This window comes from Epargyreus clarus, unplaced genomic scaffold (genome assembly GCF_041222505.1).
Source record: "Epargyreus clarus isolate Ecla_fem2 unplaced genomic scaffold, WU_Ecla_fem_2.2 ptg000034l, whole genome shotgun sequence".
NCBI lineage: Eukaryota > Metazoa > Arthropoda > Insecta > Lepidoptera > Hesperiidae > Epargyreus > Epargyreus clarus.
In genome coordinates, this window is record NW_027332239.1 from 12,868,151 (window position 1) to 12,891,501 (window position 23,351).

General features: G+C 36.6%; 2 protein-coding genes across 4 annotated transcripts in view; one reads left to right on the forward strand and one right to left on the reverse strand.

Moving 5' to 3' along the window:
- Positions 1-837: 837 nt before the first annotated feature.
- On the forward strand, positions 838-1,951 carry LOC140756212 (transmembrane protein 223). Its single transcript, XM_073091668.1, has 2 exons — positions 838-1,330; positions 1,638-1,951. Exons 1-2 carry the CDS (start codon positions 952-954, stop codon positions 1,928-1,930), a joined length of 672 nt encoding a protein of 223 aa, XP_072947769.1. The 5' UTR covers positions 838-951; the 3' UTR covers positions 1,931-1,951.
- Positions 1,952-2,483: 532 nt separating this feature from the next.
- LOC140756210 (probable E3 ubiquitin-protein ligase RNF144A) overlaps positions 2,484-23,351 on the reverse strand; it is a 152,971-nt gene continuing 132,103 nt past the window's right edge. For all 3 annotated transcript variants that reach the window (XM_073091663.1, XM_073091662.1, XM_073091665.1), the window contains 5 exons: positions 22,454-22,584; positions 13,673-13,870; positions 10,976-11,065; positions 9,508-9,602; positions 2,484-8,033 (listed from right to left, as the gene is read on the reverse strand). In XM_073091663.1, coding sequence (XP_072947764.1) covers positions 7,919-8,033; positions 9,508-9,602; positions 10,976-11,065; positions 13,673-13,870; positions 22,454-22,584 — 629 coding nt within the window. In that variant the 3' untranslated portion in view covers positions 2,484-7,918. The remainder of the gene's footprint in view (positions 8,034-9,507; positions 9,603-10,975; positions 11,066-13,672; positions 13,871-22,453; positions 22,585-23,351) is intronic.

The window sequence follows — 23,351 nt, forward strand, 5'->3', positions numbered from 1 at the left end:
TTATAGTTCCAATTTTAATTAAACAATAACCGATACACGTCATATAAAAATTCTAACTTCAAGAAAGGATCAATAAACTGTATTTACAACGATGTTTATCAATTAACATGATGTTAAAATGTACTGTAACTTAATAATTTGGTTCAAGTAGTTATTAAAATCATAAACGAAAATGTTAATGGCACAATTTATAATTTTATTAAAATAAGTCAATAGTATTTTCTCGGCTATGTGCTATTAGAACAATGGATACACAAATCTCTAAAAGTTTCTAATTGTTTATGATTTTAATGTTTCCATACAAAAACATTCTCCTATATTACTGGAAATTTTGTTTTATAAGCCGGACTATTTTAAATTTCGTAGCTTTTTTAACGTAGCCTTGAAATATTTAAATAATCATTACATGTAATGTAACCGATAATAAATATGAACGTTAGAAGGATTAATAAAAAGACAAATTAATTGTGTTGAATGCACAAATATTAAATATTTTTTTTGTTTCTATAACGAAACTTAGAAATGGGCGTAGGTTATTCATCCATCTAACCAAAAAGTATAGTAACCTATATAAGCATCTAGCTAATAGTAAAACTGTTGATTAGTTATATTGTAAAGTGATGACTTGTGGTCAACGCCTTAAATCACTGAACAACGAACTCTAACAACATAAAAATACTTGCAAATATAATTTATGTTAGCCTAAGGAATAAAGACGCATCTAAAACCTGGAGAAAAACTATACAATCACTATTAAAACAAATCGGTGGCACGCATTGTGCAGTTTTATTGGTAAAATTAGTTTTGAAAGTGACAACATTGGCGTTTTCTGTCAATGTCAAAGTCCTTAGCCATATAATTGTTTTTAAGATTTAGGTTATTATATAAAAAAACGATTGAATATTTTAGAAAACAATGAATTAAACAGCAAGAATAATTCAGCCTGCCACGATGTCGTTGTTATCATACGTATCTACTATTTTAAAAAGGAGCGCTGCTTTACGTTATCCATTAAAAAACAGTGTAAACAAAATAAAGACCAATACATTCAGTTCATTGGCTCCAAAAAAAATACACGATGTAAATACTAATGTAGCGAAGGATGTTGTTCTATTTAAATACGAAAATCCTAAATATTTTATGTATATGAATGTTTTTGCGGTGCTGCAGTATATGTTTTGGTCGTATTTGGGAATTTTTGCATTTAATTCTTTGAAGGACGCGCCGGTGGACAGATCTAAGATTACAGATGATACGCCTTGGTTCAGAAGAATAAACCTTGGTGATAATAAATATAGGAATACCTTAGGAGCTGTATCACTTCTTGTTGGTAAGTCATCATAGTCATATTTGCCACTTTTATACCAGTTTACTGTGGCCAAATGCAAATTTGTATTTGAGACTGAAAGACGTGTTTCGAGGATCTATGTCCTTGGTGGCAACACCTCGGCAGTGTTATTGTAGGAGGCATACCTTTTACAATGCATTGTTGCTGTAGCCTGTGTGTACTTTGTTCTGCTTAGGACTCCCAGCTTTGTTTACGACCATTAATTTGGCCTGCAACTTCAATCAGATTGCCCAGATAAATTAAATAAACATTTGGTTCAACTTTATTAATTGAGATCATTATTTTCCAGGTACAGGGTCTCTAGCCTTAATATGGATGTATACTCTCAAGTCTGTGCGCTTCCTGATCCTAAACAAAGGCGGCAGACATTTGACATTTGTAACTTACGCTCCGTTTGGCAAGAACCGGATTATGAAGGTCCCTATTGAGTGTGTCTCCTGTAAGGAGAGTCGGAATCTTGCCAAAGTACAATTGCCCTTGAAGGTGAAGAATACTGCTATGCATTATATGCTGGACATGAGGGGGCAGTTCACACAACCTGTGCTATTTGACAGTACTGCTGGCTTAGCTCGCAAATGGTGATATGGGGCAGAACAAATGATAAGGTTGTTATGTACAATCATATATCATATTGATATCCTATCCATAACTGCGCCATTCAAGCCCAATCATAGAGGTCAATTAGCATTGCTTGAATGATCCTGACATCTTCATAAGCATGTTCTCAAAAAAGAGAGTGGAAACAAAACAATCAAAACTTATCATGCTTTAAAACAATTATTTTGAGTGCATTATTTTATTCAAACCAAAAGGAACTTTGATACATGGTCTTCTTTATCTACTGATAGTTCATCTAAGGATAACTTATTTTATTGAGTCGGATAGCATTGTTTTACTTTAGTATTAGTACAAATGTAAATAAAGTTTTTATTACAAATAGTGTTTGTGTTTGTTTGTAAATGCTTTTTTCATAAAATCTTTCTGTTGTAAACTTTATATAATGGATGTTTCTAGCTGAGGTTACTAGTGTATTCAATATTTTGTTATAACATTTCTGTTTGTAATAAAGAAATTCATAAGAGGTGTTTAAAATTTGCACAGGCAGGAAGTTCATATTTTACAAAGAAAACCAATGTTTTGAGATTTATCCGAAAAATCTTTATTAAATCATTCATATTATAAGAATAACGGAAAATTATGTTTGTCAAACACAAAAAAAAACAAGTACAATTTGATAACAAAATATAAATTTTTCTTTTTCTTTTTATTTACAATATTTTGACTTTAGCGGCAGGCACAAACATAATAATATGATTTACCAAAAAAATTACTAGCTTATACTTTGGACGGAAAAAAAATAAAATAAGGGAAGTTATCAATCAATTGACTAATAATAGATTTTTCAAAACTAATCAAATGAAGTCTGGGTATTCATAAATAATGAACCAGGTTTTATTTGAGCATGAATCAAATTACAAAAAGTAATTGAAAGGAAAGTAAAAAATATTTTTACATTTGCGCCGACCACAAACATAACCAAACATCAAACAATAATGAAACAAAAAATAGAATATCATAGACACTTCTCGTAATCATAAATCAAGGGACTTATTTTAAATCTATCGCTTACACTAGACCTACAAACAATTTTGGATTAAGTCTACAAATGCTTCAACTAGCTTGCTACAACAAGCTATGGAGGATCGGATGGTGGTTATCTCTATTTATTTCTCCATAGACATTGTATATATTTACAAATGTTCGTTTGCCGTTTTAGTATTCCACCAGTCCAAGCTGACACCTTTTAGTCACTTACATCATTGTAAATTGAAAAGTACACAGTTAATTTCAATTACAATGCTATCGCGCTATTCAAAATATGCATGTCGCATGAAAAACGATACTTATCCTTAATCACACCATCGGTCCTCGTCTATTAAGTACAATATTAATTCTTATTTACAACGAAATCATAAATATTAACACTCTACCAATAAATTACGAGTTAAGGCTCCGTGCGCCAACACAGGAGGAAACAGCGCGTGTTGTTACTTTTTAAATACTCTGTAAGAATATACCATCAACTTAAAGAGAAAAGTCTTTATTAATATACCGTCAAATTATACGATAATCTTATTATATATTTTTTATTATTTTTACATAGAGAATTAAAAAAGAATAATATACTTGAGGACTTTTCTTTTTAAGAAAACGATATGTGATGCTGGCCAATCACAGGGGATTAAAAAAATACAGGTTATAAATATAATATGCATTGTCTCACACTGCATTGCAGTTACTCTTCTCACACTTGTCTAAATATCCGAGTCTTATGTTAAAACTGCACGTTGGCAACACAAGGTAATAAATATTTTTTTTCGTCTTTCAAGTGACTATGTCTAGTTAGTTTTAGATGAAAATTTGTACATCGAGTTAAATGCGTAGTGTATCAAACATTTATATCGTTCGTTTAAGTAAATTTTGTTCCAAAATAATTTATTTAGTTTTTTTTTGTTTAATTTATTACTACTTGTGGAAATTCTTCAGTGTTGCCAACTGCATTATACCCTATAACGTACCCATTCGATAATAACTAAAAATAATCTACTTTTAATACACACTAAAAGTACGCCAAGCGCACAGTTTACGAACGAAATTTACAAACTTGAAACCGCAAACTCAACTTGCAATGACTAACTTATGAAGTACCTACGTTAAGTTTTTTTTATTTTTTATAATAAAAGCATATTAAACAGCGTACGTTAAGCGAATCTGACTACCGAATCGTGTCAATTCGTTGTCGAGACAGTACCTACCGCAACGGGTCCCCTACCTCCTATAATATCATCTATAACCATAATTGTACAGATAGTGTTGAATGTGCCTTGCATAAATAAAGAAAAAATAACACTGAAGTACGTTTTTATGATTACCTGAATGACTGCAAATTTCTACACGAGTGTTTTTGCAAGGCATCAAAGCGTAACCTCCTCAATTTTTATTTTTGCACAGTCAGACAGATTAACATTATACAGACATACAAATTATATGAATGTACAGTTGTACTTGCCAATCTTCGAAACAGATGTTGACGTTTACCTATTTCGATACAATTTGCATCTTTTATATACACAAGGGCATTTTACAAGCTCCCTGTCTGGTTACTTTAAAATATTCAGTTTCTCATGTGTTTTTTATACGAAATCTCGTTGACTCACTAAAAGTACACTTATGGCTATAAAAGGATTCATTCAGAAGCTCCTAAATTATACGTAATCATTACTGTGCATGCATCATGTAGCCAATCGCTCGACAATACCAATCATCAGTCTCATTTCATCTTACTTGAATATATCAGTCCAGCCTTTAAATAAGTCACAGATAATAAAAGCATCGGATTTAAAATAAAACGGACGAGTTCTTAATTCAAACTTCACTATAAATCCTTTAAGATACAATACCAATATTTAAATGAGAAAAGTTATAAGATATATAGAATTATAGAATCATAGTATACTCGCACTAAATATGTTGAACATATCACTTTAGTACTGTAATCGTTTTATCCGTAAAATGTCCTCACATTAAATTCACCATAAATATGTAATCATGTAAAGATTGACGTGGAAAACTAAAAATATCGATTTTCCCGCTACTAAAGGATTTTTCCTGTCACGCGGATTTACTACTTATGTCCTAACGTTCCAACGACACTTTCCTGTCTTATACGCGACACATGCTCAATGTAATCCCGCGTGACAAGAAAAATGCCCTTCGACGCACATATTATATAATTTGTTTATAAAAATATTGTAATCCAAAATGACGGCATGACTATTTGTCTCTCGCTCTTTCTCTATAATGTACGAGCAAGAAGCGTCAAAACGCCGCGATTTTGTTTCACCGTACTTATTGAAATAAATTATATCAAATTATATCCACGCGTGCGTCAATTAGTAATCAAATAAATACGTCGTTTGTCAGCGATGAGAAATCGAGACTGACGCATATAATAACTTTATTATTCATGTTATTATTTTATCAGAACAAAATATGAGCTAAGCTATTCAACAAAAATATTCTGTTCCCCAGTAAACCATGTTATAAATATTTAAACAAATTGTGTTGCGCTGTAGTAACTCGAAATGTTCTCAACTAGTTCATATCGGTAATCTATAAATACACTTATGTTAAACCACAACAATAAAATTAACACACTTTCACACAAATATTTAAATTTGACACTGAAATTGTTACGATATTTGACGACAATAACATTGATGTATTATTTATACAACGTAAGTACATTTATGATTTAAATTTAACTAATTATATAGTAAGTTATGTTATGTTAGGAAAACTGAATAGTATCTAAATTAAAATTTTGTTTGCTGGCAAAACAGTTATTTATTGTAGAAATCTTAGATGCTAATCAATCAAATAAATTTAATAATTTTCTAATACCCATTACCAGTGTTAGAACTTTATGGAAGTTACTTCGTTCCTTAAGACTTAAGGTTTTTAAAACAAATAATTGTGTTCGCCATCAAACAAAATTTTGATCACTTTTCGATTTCCTAATACATATCATTCGAACTTCTCGCATCAATTGGCAGTATCATGTCATAAAAAGTACAGAAATGATGAAAGAAGTCATATTATTATACGTACATTACAATTCGTTAAGGTAATTTTACACAAAACCTTTATTGAATTTCACTTTACACTTCACTTTAATTAAAGTATTCGCAATATACATGTTAAGTGAAAAACAATAGATCGAATATTCATGAAGTACTACTTGAAACATTCATTGAACCGCCATCAATAATGTATTGTTTTCAAATTGTACATGAACGTACAATGTAAAAATAGGGTCGAACATGAATATTTTAACATTAATACATTTAGATACTTAAATGTTGATTAAATTTTCAAATAAAAGTAATAAAATATGCGATTTGAAATTTATTTTATGCAGCATTTGACTAGCTTTAGTTTTATCTGTATGTCTGGTCTGTCTATCTGTGTTTAGCTGCACGAAGTGTATAAGCCCGCATACAGCCAAAATTGTGGGCTCCTTTTTATTTAACACTTCTTGAAACAGTAACATAGAGGTCATAATTCTTGTGACAATTATATTCATTCAATGTTAACTTTTACAAGTTTAAATGAATACGTGATGAATATTTTCATTATTTTTTTATACAAACGTAAATAAATATGAAATTATGAATGACTGATATTATAAGTCTCATTACGACTAGATAATTATCGGATTTTTATTAAAACATTAAAAATATTCAGAGAAATATATTATACTGCAACATGCAAGAGGTTATTTCTATTTCACAGTAATTTTATACAATTATTGAATGTCAAAAAATCACGTCACCCATATTATAAATTTTATTTAATTATGATCAATTTTCCCCGTGGGTCAATTGGGTATATAAAAATTCTGGAAATGACAATTCAATCTGAAAAATTCCCATGAGCCAAGGTTTTATTGGCACTTATAATAGAGAATTAGACAATCGAACAATCACAAAATTCAATCACTATTTTGCTTCCTAATTTGCCCCAAAGGTCAGTGGATGTCACAAAATTACTATAATGATATCAATAAATCGATTGGAAGTATAATTGGAACCTCAGAACATTAAGTATTAATTAACACGTTTTATAAATGTACGATTATATAGTACATACAGACAACAATAACACAGAATACGTTTTTATATACCGATCGCCTGCCATTAAATTTACTTGTACGTTACAAATTAATACACCAATCATCGTGTACAAGGCTAACAAGTAACAAGGCCTTGTATTTACATAAGTTCTAATTATATGACCATTAAGGTCCCAAGACGCTAGACGTGTTCGCCCCAAAATGTATCCTATTTGTCCCCATGCTTGACAATGCCCCAATGGAATACTCGATCAATTGCGTTGGTGTTTCTCATTTAGCTCCTAGCTTGCGACAATCGATTGTTATTGTTTTCGGGTGTTTTTGAGACACTTATGTGTCCAATGACTGGTGGCCCTGTTATATCCCATTTAGCCCCTCGAAGGGGACTATCAAGTTGTAGTTTAACGATTTTGTCAAGAGATTTAAGGGTAAACAATGGATGTTTTCATTATTTTCTATTTAGTCCTTTGTTGGAAACAGCTCGTAGTGTGATGATATTTTCAATAGACTTTGTCGGATGGCCCTGTTATTTACTATTTAGCCCCATGGGGGCCATCAAGTCGTAATCTGACGGCCAATAACAAACGTCTCCAATAACAACCATTTAGCCCCACATCAGGGACAACTGAGACACATTTTGAGGGTAGAATCCAAGCAAATCGACGTGTATTCGTGGTATACATGTCCAGAATTGTATACATCAGTTGGAGAGGTATCGTGTCCACGTAATATCTTCGGCAATTTGACGGTCAACAACAAATATCCCCAAGTTTCCCATTTAGCCCCATATCGGGGACAACTGAGACACATTTTTAGGGTAGAATCCAAGCAAAATCGACCTCTATCCGCTGTGTAAATGTTTAGAACCGTATACGTCAGTCGGAGAGGTACCGTGTCCGCGTGATGTCCTCGCCGTCGTCGTCTCTCGCGGGGCTGATGCTCTCGATCTCGTCAACCTCCTCAAGATTCTTCGTGTTCGGGTTGCAAAGTCTGGAAATTGTGTTAGAAATATTTTATTATATAAATATTACATTGTCTACGATAAGATAATTAAATTTAGACCCTTTTTTTATTTATCAACTAATTTTCTTTGTTATGGTTTGAATGATATCTGTTGACGAAGCTTAAGGGCTATCAATAAAAATGTAATCATTTTTCTATAGATATTATGGTTGAATTTCGACCATAAGGCAAAAACTAGTCTTGGTAAAGAATCGTGCAAGACACTTTTCACACTCATATGAGAGCTGGTAGAACCTTTTGTGATTCAACTCAAAAGGTACCGTCACATCAGCTATTTTTACCTAATAACATAAGTTTTAAGCACTCCATGTTTTGCTTTGAAGGACGTGATAAGGGAAAGTCATATAAAAAAAACATTCCAACTTAGTTCAAAGGGGCAGCAACGCATCTATGTCCGACCTCAGATAGGACTAGCCCTATCTGAGATTGATGACAGATGTCCATAGCTACAATGGCTACTTACAATGGACAAGTTCGAAATAGAATCGAATAGAAGTGGCAACTTCTATATGAAAATCTTTATATATATACTAGATGATCCGGCAAACGTTGTGTTGCCATATAAATAAAATAAATGTTAAGGGTGACCAACCCTTATCACTTACGGGTTTGAAAAATAGATAGAATATTTGAACTGCGCTGGAAGCGAAGTCTGTCGAGTCCAATGTGAAACATTCCAAAATCAACAACTACTTATGAAATAAAAATTAATTAAAAAAACCTTTTCCCACGGACTAAATTGTGAATCTAAACCATTCTCAAGTCCCCTTGAACACACAACAGAAATACATATATAAAGATTTCTTATGTGCGTGTGTATGTCACTGAACTCCTCCTAAACGACTGGACTGATTTTGATGAAATTTGTTGTGTGTGTTCAAGGGGACTTGAGAATGGTTTAGATTCACAATTTAGTCCGTGGGATAAGTTGAAGATCTTTAGCAAAGTTGTTTTCCAAGAGCCCACGAGGGTTTGGGAGTTGGTAAGACCAATTTTCGCCAGATGGCACCACTGTCATTCCAATGCCGGCACAAAATTTCTGTTTTATGTATGTCATATTATTTTTTTTAAATGCGGGCTAAGCCGCGGGCTCCACTATTATATCTATAATTAAAGAAGCTTATATAATATTATCATAGATAAGTAAAGATTACTCACTCCTAACAAGAAAATGTACCCCAGTTTTGAGAATTGATATAGTTGCGTAAAAAAAGTTTTGCCACGTCTCCGTGCTAAAATGTCCCTAAAATATTTGAAATAATTATTTATGTAAATTACGCAGTATTAGTTATTAATTCGTAAATTTTCTCTAAAAATGTTTTTATTTGTCAATAATTCAAAAAAAGAACTTACTAATAAGCCGTTTGTGGCTTCATTCAATTGCAAGGCGGCGAAGTATCTTTACTAATCGATGAATATCATGAGTAAATGTGTGCAATACCTGCACTTGCAGCAGACGATGCAGGGCGCGGCCAGCAGCAGCAGCGGGCTCGCCACCAGCAGCAGCAGCCCGAACCCCGCGAATATGCCAACCACCTGCAAATTTAACACTTTTATGAAGGTGGTAGAAGGGATGTGGTTCGAGTCCGGACGGCACCACTTTTAGAACTTTTCTCTAGTTTACTTAGTTTATAACAGCAATGTTAAACGCTGTGTGCTGGTTTGAAGAATGGGGTAAGGGAGACATACATATCCGAGGTGTTCCGATTTAGTTCTCGGGGGTAGCAATTCATCCGTGGCCTACTACAGTCAGGACTTTTTATCTGAGGTTGATTACAGATGTCCATCGGAGGTAGTAGTCATCATCAGATTGTCTGTAATATATAAGATCATCAATAATATAGGAATAGCACACGAGCATGCAGTCCACCTGATGAAGACTACTGCCTCTCATGGACATCTGAAAAAGTATGTCTCCCTTACCACAAACCCTTCAAACCAGAATACAGCAGAGCTTAACACTGATGTTATATTGTAAAAACAATTTTATATTTTAACAAAAACTTTTAAAATACTTACATTATTTTTTACACTCGTGTTATAAAGATGTGCAATCTACTGCCCATGAATATTAAACTTTAAAATCTCAAAATTAAAAATATTAAGTTGCATTATATTAAATGTTTTCTTATGTATGCAATTTAATTAACATTTATTTCTCGTTTTAAACAATTTTACCGCAGACAATTATGAGACAAAGCATAATAAATTTAAACGTGAGAAAGTGTTAACCATTTAACTCATGTATGGCATTGAGAAGAGATGATGGACGTACTAGGGTTGTCAAAACTGAACAACATATTTTTTATGAGACGCCCTAATGAAACTCAACATATAAATTTGACAATGACAAAACAGTTCTGTAACTTTTAACTTTTCCGTTTGACTAATGTTTTTTTCGGTAGCTGTAAAAAACTGCAAAATATAGGTATCTCGAAATAATCGTTACAATTACATAAATTACTGCCAGAGTCCCATCAAAATAGGTTCAACTATTAAACGTCCCAAGTAAACTTAGACAAACAGATAAAGAGGGGCAAATATTTTATAAGCTAATTTTTTGAATTATATTTTTTGAATGATGTTTTTTGAATTATGACTTTGTATATTGTGGAATATAGATCACGCCATAGCAGTGGCAGACTAAAGTCGTCGAAGACCTTGGGGGGAAGTTGAATGGAGGCCCCCAGTGTAAAAAGTTGATTTGTTTCTACAAAATTACAAATGTCACATACACTTATTCGCCGTCAAATATATATTTCAGTAATGGTTTGATTCCGGCAACCTTTTTTTTCGTTAATAACAAGTGTTTGGGGCCCCTTCCGCCCCCCGCCCCCGTTAGTCCGCTAGAGCGCCATAGATACTTCGATCATATTACAATGTATAAACATAACATGAACTGTAGTTACCTGAGCGCGATGCCACAGTACTGAGGCGCGCGAGTGCCCCAGTTTGTTCTTGCAGGGGCCCTTGTCGTAATGTCGGAGTAGGAAGTCGTCCTGAAATTTAAAAAATACGACCTTAAGTATATTTTACCTTAAGTATATTCCATGACATGCGCGACATAAGCTTGTAGGTAAGTGTTTACAAAAAAATATATCCGAAGGGTAGCGATATTGACGAGATCAAATTCTTTTTTGTAACAGGTAATCTGCTATAATCAATTGACGAAGAAATATTTCATTGTGCAAGTATACTCGTAAGTCACATAAGCTAAGCTATAGTACTAATTTTTTCCCTTTCAAGATCTCAGACATACTAAAAAGCTGCTTTAACTTTTAAAGTTGATAAAATCGATTCCCTACCAAAACACGCGTTAATATAATTTGCAAACAGACTTACGTGCAAAAACGCGGCATATTTTTGTACACCAAAGTTTACGCGTATATCCTCATCTACGGTACACAATACCGACAAATATTTGCCCAAGTGTCTATTTTTACTTGAACGCGACTTTTTGTAGCTTGTAAATATGAGATACCAACTTCAAGTATCAACAGACCACGTCGCCATTCGAGTGTTAGCTAATTCATTTACACAATATTCTAAATCTGAAGAGTTTGTTTTTTAATAAATCGTTTATCTAAAGTATCCATGGCAAATATTATGGACATTAGTTTTAAGCGTAGGAAAAAGCACGCGGCATTGCCTGCAACAAAAACGTTACATTTTTTGTTTACACTTTTTATATACAACCAAAATACATATAAGTTTTGCTAAAATATCTTATGCCCCCAAATTCCTTGCTACCATCAAGAACATTTGAAACACCTCATGAGTTTCTACCTTTAGCACCTTGAAGAAGATCGGAATCTTCAACACTGACTTCAAACCATTTGTAAAACAGAATGACTTTTTTACAACCACTCCAATTCTGACAACAAATATGTAAAGTCAGGGTCATAACTCACGTTCGGAGCAACGAAGCTTTGTTTAGAAAGCGATACAAGAGTTGCGAAAGTCCGCATTCGTTCTGTCCGTCAATTTGCGTAACGAATCGCGAACGGAGGCGGCTGCTGTTCGCGCTAGACCCATTGTGTTGAGTTCGGCTCATTGTGTTCAGTTCAGTTCATTGTGTTAAGTTGTTCTGGACAATGGATGGAAAGTTTAAACCGGTTTTGAATGATCTCGTTCAACAAAGGGTTCTAGAGTACCCTAATGGGTTGTAGGTATTTCATTTCAGGGTCTAATTCGAACTGTATGAAAACATTTGAAAATTTATGTAAACCATAGTGTAAAGTTTGATATGTGAAGATATACAGTGTGTCGTAATATATTGCCTAAAAAAATAAAAACCCGCTAAGTACCATTTGTACTCGCGTACTGAGGGTTCCGAAGCAAAGACACTTTAGACCCGAGTATTTCAAATAATTTGCTACCTCTCGCGGTCCTTATAAAAAAGAGTCTTGACAGAAACTGTACCCACTGTAGGCCTATACAAAATAAATATATTTCTTTTCATTTCACTATTATGACCATAATCCGTACAACTGATTCGAAACATTGGCAAAAAACAAAATGAAAACCGCGTATCGTGAGTACCCGTTACATAACAAAATGTATCAATTCTGCAATAACACTTTAAAATCAACATTTAAAAACGTTAACGACACGAAACGTACCATCAAAGTTACAGTAGAAACTTGCATTAAACTTAAAGGAGCAATCTCCGAGGCACTTACAGCAAAATTTTCTACTTTTAATTTAAGTTGCATCTTTGGAACGCTGAATGAAGACTATGTAATTACGAACTTTTAATGAAAGTGGTAAAACCTTTCCGAACATGAATTATATTTTTAACTTCATTGTTAGTTTACTCAATTACGAGCTTCCTCGGGCTCTTTCATCAATATTTACACGAAACCTTATATTTTCTAATTGATTAAAATATTTTTTTAAATATCATCTAAGCCTACGCACCCTAAGTTTACAGGGACTAGTTTACAGTTGTTGACTATAGTGTTAATCATACGAATCAAACTTACATGTAGGAAGAAGGCTATATACTAGCAGAAACGTGTGACGTGCTCGCATAGTTTGCAAATTAAATTGCTCTATCACCATCAGACACATGAATCACTATTAGATTAGAACCGAATCGGGCAACAGCGGAAACTCCAACAATTTCTATATGCGCGTAGGCCTCGCCATTTTATACCGTCATCCGACACATCGGGCACGACTTGAAAATTTCAGTCGAGCAGTAGTTAAAAATTGACTTTGTAGCGCACTTTGTTGTACGGCTCTCGTGGGGCGCCACTTCCTCTACAACTACTTCCTCTACTCTACTACTTCGATTATTAAATCTTTTTATTTAAGTTTTTTTTTATCAAAACCGTGACGAACACTTTTTGTAGAGTTCGAGAGGGGAGGAGGTGGGAGCGCGGCGATTCGTTAATATCACGCGCGAAATTTGAAAACTGCACAGATTGCATAAAAATATCAAAGGGCGCGCTACAATTTACCATATAGAAGACGTGTTTGCACATCATCTGCGCGCAGCCCTCGTCCTTCTCGATGGGCACCCGACACATCGGGCACAGCTTGATGAGCTCCGAGTCGGGCAACAGTTCAACATTTACTAAAAACGAATGCAATCAACTTACATCTAGTGAGGCGAGGCAGTACCAGCAGAAGACGTGTTTGCACCGCTTGCACATCATCTGCGCGCAGCCCTCGTCCTTCTCGATGGGCACCCGACACATCGGGCATAACTTGATGAGCTCCGAGTCGGGCAACAGTGGAGCGCCCGCGCCCGCTGACGACGACGCCGCCGCCGCTTCACAGGTTAGACCACCGTGCCACTGTGGAAGAAAATACAAGGATGGTATTAAAAAATGATACAAATATTATGCATACAATATTCAAGTTCTGTTATTGATTTTTATGCTCATGTCGCACTTGACGCGATATGCGACATCAGAAATCGAAAATAATCGAGTACAAATAAATCGCGAAAAAAATCTCGTAAGCCACTCGAGTTTATTATAGATATGAGCAGTATTTAAATATTATGGAAATAACAAACGGGTCACTTGTAACTTGTTTCTTTAACGTGGTAGAATGAAATTAGTGGTTCCACTGCGAAGGCATTGCCACCACATCTATTTCTGCATAATAACAGCAGTGTTAAGCGCTGCTGTGTGTCGGATTGAAGAGTGTGACAAGGTCGACATAATTATCCGAGGCTTTCCAACTTAGTCCTCGGGTGTATCAACGGATCTATTTCTATCCTCAGGTACATAAGCATCTTATCTTAACGGGTGTTGATTTTCTAACTTATTTTTAAGAAAAAAGTTTATCTTCACATAATAAATTGTGATATCATTGTTTATTGGATCACCAAAATCACGTCCTAATTTAGGACTCCACTTTGTTATATCGTCAATGGTTCCCAACAATCACATACAAAACCATTAAACATAATGAACATGTCATTTCATTATCTAAGATCAACAGCATTGACAAACGTTTCGCCGGCGCAGCGAGATTCTATTTGCAGATGCAATTACTTTTATTGAACACATAATTGTTTTATGATATAATCGAAGGACGCGCGTAGGAGTAAGCAAGTATATTTTTAATTATTATGGGATTTTAATTCGGTACAAAAGTTGAAGCAATTGAATTTGAAGCTGTTACAGCCTAATTGCTCGGGTTCGAATGTCATGCAGGCACATCTGTTATTTTCATAGTTACTTAAAAATTACTATCACTTTCTTAGGCGTGAAAGAAAACGTCACGAAGACCTAAGTTCGTGGTAAGTTGCCACCGCTACCTCCAATGTTGCTACTCTTGAGAATTAAGTTGGAACGCGTCGCATAAGTCTCTCCCTTGCCATAACCTTCAAACCAAAATACGGCAGCTTAAGCGCTGTTGCAGTGTTGTTATTAGCCAGAAATAAATGTGGCGTTGGTGCCCCCGTCGAAAAAGGTACTTCTCTACTTAAAAACATACCTAATTTTCATGTAGGTTAATAAATGAGTAATTTAAAAAGTTCCATTATTAAAGCATACCTATTTTGATAAGGTTATCTGATAAAATTCCAGGATAAATCAGTCTGAACGAAGCAAACGATTAATATCTTAAATACCGGCGATATCTGTGTGGATAATCTTAAAATATCTAAAAATAAACCAAGATAAAATCAAAACAATGATCGAACAGACTGACAATTAGCACACGGCAGTATTAATAATGTTATTTAAGACTAGTTCATGCCCGCGGCTTCGTCTGCGTGGTGACCAGCAAGTGATAATGTAGTGCAATGTTTTTCAAAGTGTGGGTCGTAAAAGTTCCATAAAAAATATACACTGATTGACGTATTTTACCAGTACCTAATAACGAAAATAAATAAACATTATGATGGGGATATTGGTAACACAATTACATTCTAATTATAAGGTTTTTAATATATTGTCATAAATATCACCAAACGCTTCAGTATTTTTGGCGAGATACTCGAACAAACTGACAAATATCCGTATATGCAGATTACACCTATAGATGCAGATTCACAGTTAATAACAGTGGTTGCACGCCATCTGGTGGCGACCTCGAGACCGATTTCGATACGGTCACCAGCGCTAATGCATTTAATAGCACTGTTGTAAATGTAAAATATTTGAATTAATTTTGCAATGAATATACTTCTTAATATAAATTAATATACTGTTTTTTTATTACTTAAACATGGTACTCAAAATTATTAACGGGCTAAGCATATTGTTGAAGGGACATTAAGCCGCCCATGGACATCTGTAATGAATATCAGATAAGATTATATTCCAGCCTGAGTTTGGTTGAGCCTGAGCTCTGAGGACCAAGTTGAAGCGTCTTGGATGAGAAAGTATCCTTTACCACGCCCTTCAAAGCAGAACACAACAGCGCTTAACACTGCTGTTATTAGGTAGAAATAGGTACGCCAGTGCCAAAAAGCCACGAAGGGGTTTACCACCTTCGCGACATCATCATCTCCTACAACGATTGATATAGCACTTCGGATAATGGCGTGCGAACATAGTGACAAGTGATATATATATCCGTTAATATATTAAAAGGGAAGGCGAACAACAACACGATAATGTCCATTTGTTGTGGAGACTCATTAACAACTCTCGCACGTTGATGACTTAGGAGATTAGGAGGTTACGAGTAACGTATGAGGATTGATTTGTTTATTTCGTTTCACCATTGACTTACCAATTAACTTTGTTTGTGGGTTAATTCGTTTAACGCTTTCTATACTCATAGCTCTGTTATCCTGGCGTGGGTGTTTATGACACACGCAGAGAGAAGCTTGTAGGTATAGTCCGCGCCAAACTGCTACTCCGCTCTGACGTTGTTGCGACCAGGTGTAGTCATACAATTTGCTATGGCGTCGCGATTCATTTCTATATTCAGAGCGGACTAGCAGTTTTACGCGGACTATACCTATATCAAAAGTAGAAATCGGAATTTGTCATCAAGATATTTTCTTGCTAGGACTCGAACTCGAAAACTCTGCGCCTCTTGACATAGTCCTGAACTTACCTGAGTACCTAAGCCCCGACCTGCTATGTCGCGGTTAATATTCTTATACATAGAGCTGTTTTTTTTCAAAGTTATGTGCGTATTTGAAGTTGACCTTCACTTGCATGAACAGTGAAAGAAAGCGTCGAAAAACTAGACCTCTACGAGTTCTTTAAAAAAATGTCAAAGTTGTGAAAAGTCAACCAATTCGCGCAAAGTCAGCACGGTGGACTATGGTCTTAACGTATTCTGAGGCGAGACCCCTGTCCAACAGACGAAATACAGATAAACATTATATCGAAAACCTATTTTTCCCCATACTACATACGTCTGCTGATGAAACTTCAAAGTAGTCTTCAATTTTGAAATGTCTACGAGTGTGGAGGAATTTGTTTACTACACAAACACGGCTCTTGGATACAGTCCAATTAAATATGTTTATCTCTCGAGATCTCGATTGACCACTTCCAAAATGTTAAATGTGATGATTCTCATAAAACGAATCACCTGTTGATATTATAACTCTAGGATTTTGGCAAGTAATTTTGAGTGTTGTGTAAACAGGAACAGGAATATTTCACGTCTAACTATTATTTGGCAACGCCTAAAAAAATATTTGTCTGCCTCATTGTGTGATATACGAACATTGTAGACGTCAATTGGCATTCGTGGCTAACTTCTAGGTAATATTTTATTTTGATAATATAAACAAAAGCATTTAAGTTATAAATAGGCACATTTTGTTGTAATACTATGTGTTACTGCTAGGTGTATCGTCACAATCTAAAAACGGCTAGAAGATACTTTACAATGCACCGATGCGGATATGGAATGTAGCAATTATGGTACGCTTGGTATGAAAAGGGTCAAGAAAACTCCACTCGATTTTGTGAAGAACAAATGATAGAATTACAGAATGAGATAATGAAATGGCTGCATCTCCTTTAATTTCTCACTACACTGCTCAACTGTGGATTGGTTGGAAAACTCGGATCTCTGTAGGAAAAAAGTAAAATGTTTTCCACTTCTTAACAGAGGGGCTAAGTATCTTAAAGCGTCAAGGGGTGCCTTTCCATCAGACATATGCTAGGTAGCTTACTGTGATTTGCATGCCAAAATCGACGACGCCTAGCGCTATTTAGCCTAAATGCGACCATACGAACAAGCAACGCCAACAAATGCATTCAGCTCGAGTAGCGACCCAGATGTACCAAAGCTCAGAAGAGTCACTACCATTTGTGATCACTTTGAGATAGCAGCCCAGGTAAATTGAACATTAGCTTTCTAGCGCACATTTACCGATGTCACAGTAGGAACATTGCCAAAGTCGGATGTGGAACGTGCATTGTGACCGACTAAAGTCGCGACCCAGTTGCGCTGAAGTCTCCGGCCTAGTGAAAAAGTCGCTCTGCCATTTGCGATCGCTTTGATGTAACAGCCGCCTTTGGGGTTTGCGACAGATCTTTTGCGTTTGTCACAATAGGAACGGTGCCAAAACCAGTGAAAGTTGTCCATTGACGCGAATCTCGACCCAGTGCTGAGGCCGCCCGGGATTCGCTCCACCCTTTGTGGCTAAAGTAAGCCGTGTTTTAGAAGGAGTGCAGCGGAGCGAGTTTTAGCCAAATTGTTAAAAAATGGCCAAGTGAGAGTCGAACTCGCGTACGGACGGTTCCGTAATACCAAATTTTCAAATATTGCGATTTTATAATAATAGCTATAGAAGTATATGAATTTTGTGAAATTTTAATATCTACCAATCAGGGTATTGTGCATAAACCGAAAACGCATGCAAAACACTGCTTTCTTGCATGGAGACATTGAATTTAAGTTAAGACCCTTTATAGTTAAGTTTTATTTTTATTTTTTGTATTAATTTGTTGATATAACGGCAGCAGTAATACACGCTGTAAATTTTCAAGGGACTATTTGCATCTGTATATAAGACAAAGCCCAGTGACAGGCGAAGAGACAGCGAAAACTTACTAATAGAGTCCCTCTCTAGCCATTTGTGCACGGAACCCTATAAAAGTGCAAAACCGGTGGTGTTGCTTGATAATTGTGTACTCGAGTCCCGACCCAATTGCACCGGGCGGTAGAAGGCTGTACAACCATTTGTTACGGCTTCGAGTGACGAAGAAAGGGTTGTAATTTTATAAATGCTCCGTTTCCGGAGGTTTATAATTGAAACAAAGTCCTCACAATACGAACGGTGAGTTTCATTCAATTTGTAGATTGTTGGCGTCAAAAATATTTATGTACAAATTGCATTGCAAGAAACCTTAGTATTTCATATAATAGAGGAAAAGTATAAATAGAATAATGATACAAAAAGGTGAAAGTAATTCAATCGCATCACTATGGCACGACCAGAGAGGTACCACTGTCACACCTATATCCAGATATCCAGTTTCCCCGCACTTGACCCGCCCGCGAAGTGGATTGCACGAGACGCGTGTATCGATCGTTTGCACAGATTAATAAGACATATCTTTACATATTACTTATATCGACTATATTTTTACCGATAGTGAGCTCGTTACAGCTAGAAGCTCAAGCGGTTACATTTACATCACCTGCCCCGGATATCCAGTTTGCCAGCACTTGACCCGCCCGCGAAATGGATTGCACGAGGCGCGTGTATTGATCGTTTACACAGATTAATAAAACATTTCTTCACAGATAACTAATATCTATCTATATAAATATTATTTAAATGACTTAGATGCCGTTATCTAAGATTAAACTTTATTATGTAAGATAATCATTAGGTATTAACTAATTAAATATGTATTATCAACTAATTAACTAAGTCTGTTGCTTTTTGTGAACTGAAAAGGTCTTTTGTAAAGTTTTGAATCTAATGACAAAAGTTTCATGGTTTTCCGAATAATTTCCTTGAAATCCTGATTTTGTAAGGGGTGGCACAGGCTATTTTTTCTGCGAAATTATATAAATTTCATCATGGGGAAAAGCACATTCAATAATAACACTCAAGACCTCCTTCCAATTTTAAAAATCGATTTGATTATGTCATATAATTTCTAGATTAAAACTTCATTTAAACTACTAACCTTGTCCGACTTACTAACTCCCAACGCAAACGTGAAACGTCAAACGTACCTTAGTTTCAGCACTCGAGTCTCGAACACGAGCGGTTCAGAATACACTACTTGCAAACATGTACCTATTCCTTAACAACGCGTTGTGTTAGGGAAGAGTGGCTTTCCAAACTATTTTCACAGCGAACAAAGAACAGGCGGCCTTGTTCCGTGGCGACGGAGACAAAGCGCGGGAAAGCGCTCGACATTCGCCGGACAATGAGTCGCACGGTCGCGGAGTAGCGCCCGTCGGCTTCGTGCATGCGAAATTAAACTGGGAATTCGGTTACACGTTGTATATACAACGAGGAGATATTACACTTTTTGTACGGATAAGTCGCGGAATGCCACAATAAGACGCGTAGGAATGTGCATATGTAATTATGAGAAGTGGTAGCATTGTGGTATAAATTGAAACGTCTCACAAAAAGCCTGTCGTGGACAGAATGATTCGAAGCTCAGATCTCCTCTATCTTTCGTTTAGTAAATATTTTTTTACTATTTTGATCTATACCTAACTCTAAAATCATTCTATTGACTCAAATGCGATTTTAGTAATAAGAATCAGTTTAGAGTTAATAATATTCTTCTTACGTTGTTACCTCTTCAACTAATCTAGTTCTAAATCCCTCCCGATTTTTTGAGAAGTCAGCTACGCTAGCTATTCCGGTCCACTCCTAAATGTTTCTCAGCCGAGATTTTGTCTATTATAATGAATCAAACGCGGATGTATAAATATTTTATCTGCTAAGGGACGTATTTGGTATGTTCAATGTCTGTAAATACGGTACTATTCAACTTTTCGCCCTGGGCCTCTGGCAAGCTAAGTCCGCCACTGGTCGAGGGATTACCGATTTGTGGTGCCATCTCTATCACATATTCCAGGAGGATATTTTTTCGTTTATTGATCAATTGTTGTAATCTATTTTAATATTTATAATACGAAGTTGAAACTGTCCTCCTCAGCAATAATAAATATATATTAAAAATTGATCATACAAAGTGTCGTAACAACTCCTATTAAATATCGACGGAAACTCCGTACGCGCCCGTAGATGACCGATTACGGCCGATGATAGTATTTTAAAGTTCCATCGGTATTATTTACTACGAAATATTCATTGTACAGTCACGAACATAAACATGAATTATAATTATGTTAATGTCATATAATATGAAATGTGTAACTGTCTTCTGCTGAATTTTGTAATTATGGTAGTCAAATATTTTTGCTGCGTCTTTACTGGTATTATTCATTGCCATCCTGGGGCACATATTATTCTGGATTTATCAATGGCAATACATTATTGCTGTTGACTTATACAACATAAACGGATCAATTTCGCAAGCAACATATTAATCTCTCTGGGCAGTATCACGGACGGACACCCCGCATACCGACCTGTCAGCCGCCTGCGATTCAGACGAGGCATGCAGTATAATTTGCAACAGTTTTACACATATCCAAACATGTGTCAGTTGAACATTCTGTTTAACTCATGTCTGTTTGAAATGTTACAATTATTTTTCAAGATATTTATTTAAAGGTTTAAAAATCTGATTAAAACCATAAATTGAAATTCAACCTAAAGTCGGCCATAGATGCTTTGTGAACTCTGATAACTAAGTTAAAATGCCTCCAAAACAACCTTTCCTTATCATACCCTTTAAACCGCGACAATTCCCGCATGCCCGAAGTTTGACAATTTAAAGTACACAGGAATTGTCAAATGACAATCGTTGTATGCGAAACATTACATGGATTGATTTTATTAACAACGGGCATTAGTAATCGTGGTAACATGCTACCGTAGTGTATAGTCCGCGCCAAACTGCTAGTCCGCTCCTAATATAGAAACCGACCGTTGCCCGCTCTCGCCCGCGGGTACATAGCGCAATTAGTGTGCCCTTACGTTGCTACGGAGTATAAGTTTGTAATTGTGCGCAACCATTTCAGAGCGGACTAGCAGTTTGGCGCGGCCTCTACCAAAGCGTATCTCCTGGTTGCACTGCGTGTCGCAGCCGGGCCGCGGGCAGAACGCTCGCATCGTAGTGTAACATAGCGTACCTCCTGGTTGCACTGCGTGTCGCAGCCGGGCCGCGGGCAGAACGCGCGCATCGTAGTGTAACATAGCGTACCTCCTGGTTGCACTGCGTGTCGCAGCCGGGCCGCGGGCAGAACGCGCGCATCGTAGTGTAACATAGCGTACCTCCTGGTTGCACTGCGTGTCGCAGCCGGGCCGCGGGCAGAACGCGCGCATCGTAGTGTAACATAGCGTACCTCCTGGTTGCACTGCGTGTCGCAGCCGGGCCGCGGGCAGAACGCGCGCATCGTAGTGTAACATAGCGTACCTCCTGGTTGCACTGCGTGTCGCAGCCGGGCCGCGGGCAGAACGCGCGCATCGTAGTGTAACATAGCGTACCTCCTGGTTGCACTGCGTGTCGCAGCCGGGCCGCGGGCAGAACGCGCGCATCGTAGTGTAACATAGCGTACCTCCTGGTTGCACTGCGTGTCGCAGCCGGGCCGCGGGCAGAACGCGCGCATCGTAGTGTAACATAGCGTACCTCCTGGTTGCACTGCGTGTCGCAGCCGGGCCGCGGGCAGAACGCGCGCATCGTAGTGTAACATAGCGTACCTCCTGGTTGCACTGCGTGTCGCAGCCGGGCCGCGGGCAGAACGCGCGCATCGTAGTGTAACATAGCGTACCTCCTGGTTGCACTGCGTGTCGCAGCCGGGCCGCGGGCAGAACGCGCGCATCGTAGTGTAACATAGCGTACCTCCTGGTTGCACTGCGAGCAGAAGTCGTGCCTGCACGTGGGGCAGTGCGCGGGGCTCGCGGCGCGCACCTGCACCACCGTGTCGCAGCCGGGCCGCGGGCAGAACGCTCGCATCGCGTCCATCGCCACCTCTGTCGACAAAACACCAGATTAATATACAATGTTTGGGTAAGGATTACTGAAATTATAATCAATTTACGGTTTGGCATGGTTCAGAGTAAGATCGTTGTATATCCATTATTGTCCTAATGGACACGGGTCCTCTCAGAGTAGGGCATAGTCCACCGTGTTAACCAAGTACAAATTGGTAGACTTTACACAGCTTTAAGAACAGTTTTAAAGCAACATGTAAGGTTCAGAGTGTATTCTTTCACTAATCTCATTCACTACAAATATTTTGTAGTGAATGAGATTTACATACCCTTCCAATCGTTTAACATACTACTATGAGCTTATTTATTCCATTTATAAACAATTTTTCTCACATACAGATTTTCTCTAAAACTCGCGTAGAAATTTTATAGAAAGATTTTCAGCGCATGCTTTATTGTACGTAATCCTCCCTGCACATTTTTAAGATTTCTACTCGAGAACCCTATAATAAATTCTAAATACTATCATTGTATGAAAACATACTATTTCGTATCACTTATATATACAAAGTATTTTTAAGTTTAACAATTCTGTTTTGAGAGTTGCCTAGTCATTGAAACAATTATTTTGTCGGAATTACCTTTCACTCTCAAATATACGAAAAATACGCAAAATATTATACAATACAAAACAAGGAACTTAGTGTACTAAAATAAGGAAATATTAAACATCGACCTTGATAACGCGGAATCGTTTTACAATTGGTACCGTGAAAGGCTTAAAAGACCTAAAAAACAGAACTCTA

Coding starts and splice junctions, on each gene's coding strand:
- LOC140756212 (XM_073091668.1), top strand. CDS start 952: ATGTCGTTGTTATCATACGTATCTACTATTTTAAAAAGGAGCGCTGCT. Junction 1,331..1,637: donor AGCTGTATCACTTCTTGTTG/GTAAGTCATCAT, acceptor ATTATTTTCCAG/GTACAGGGTCTCTAGCCTTA.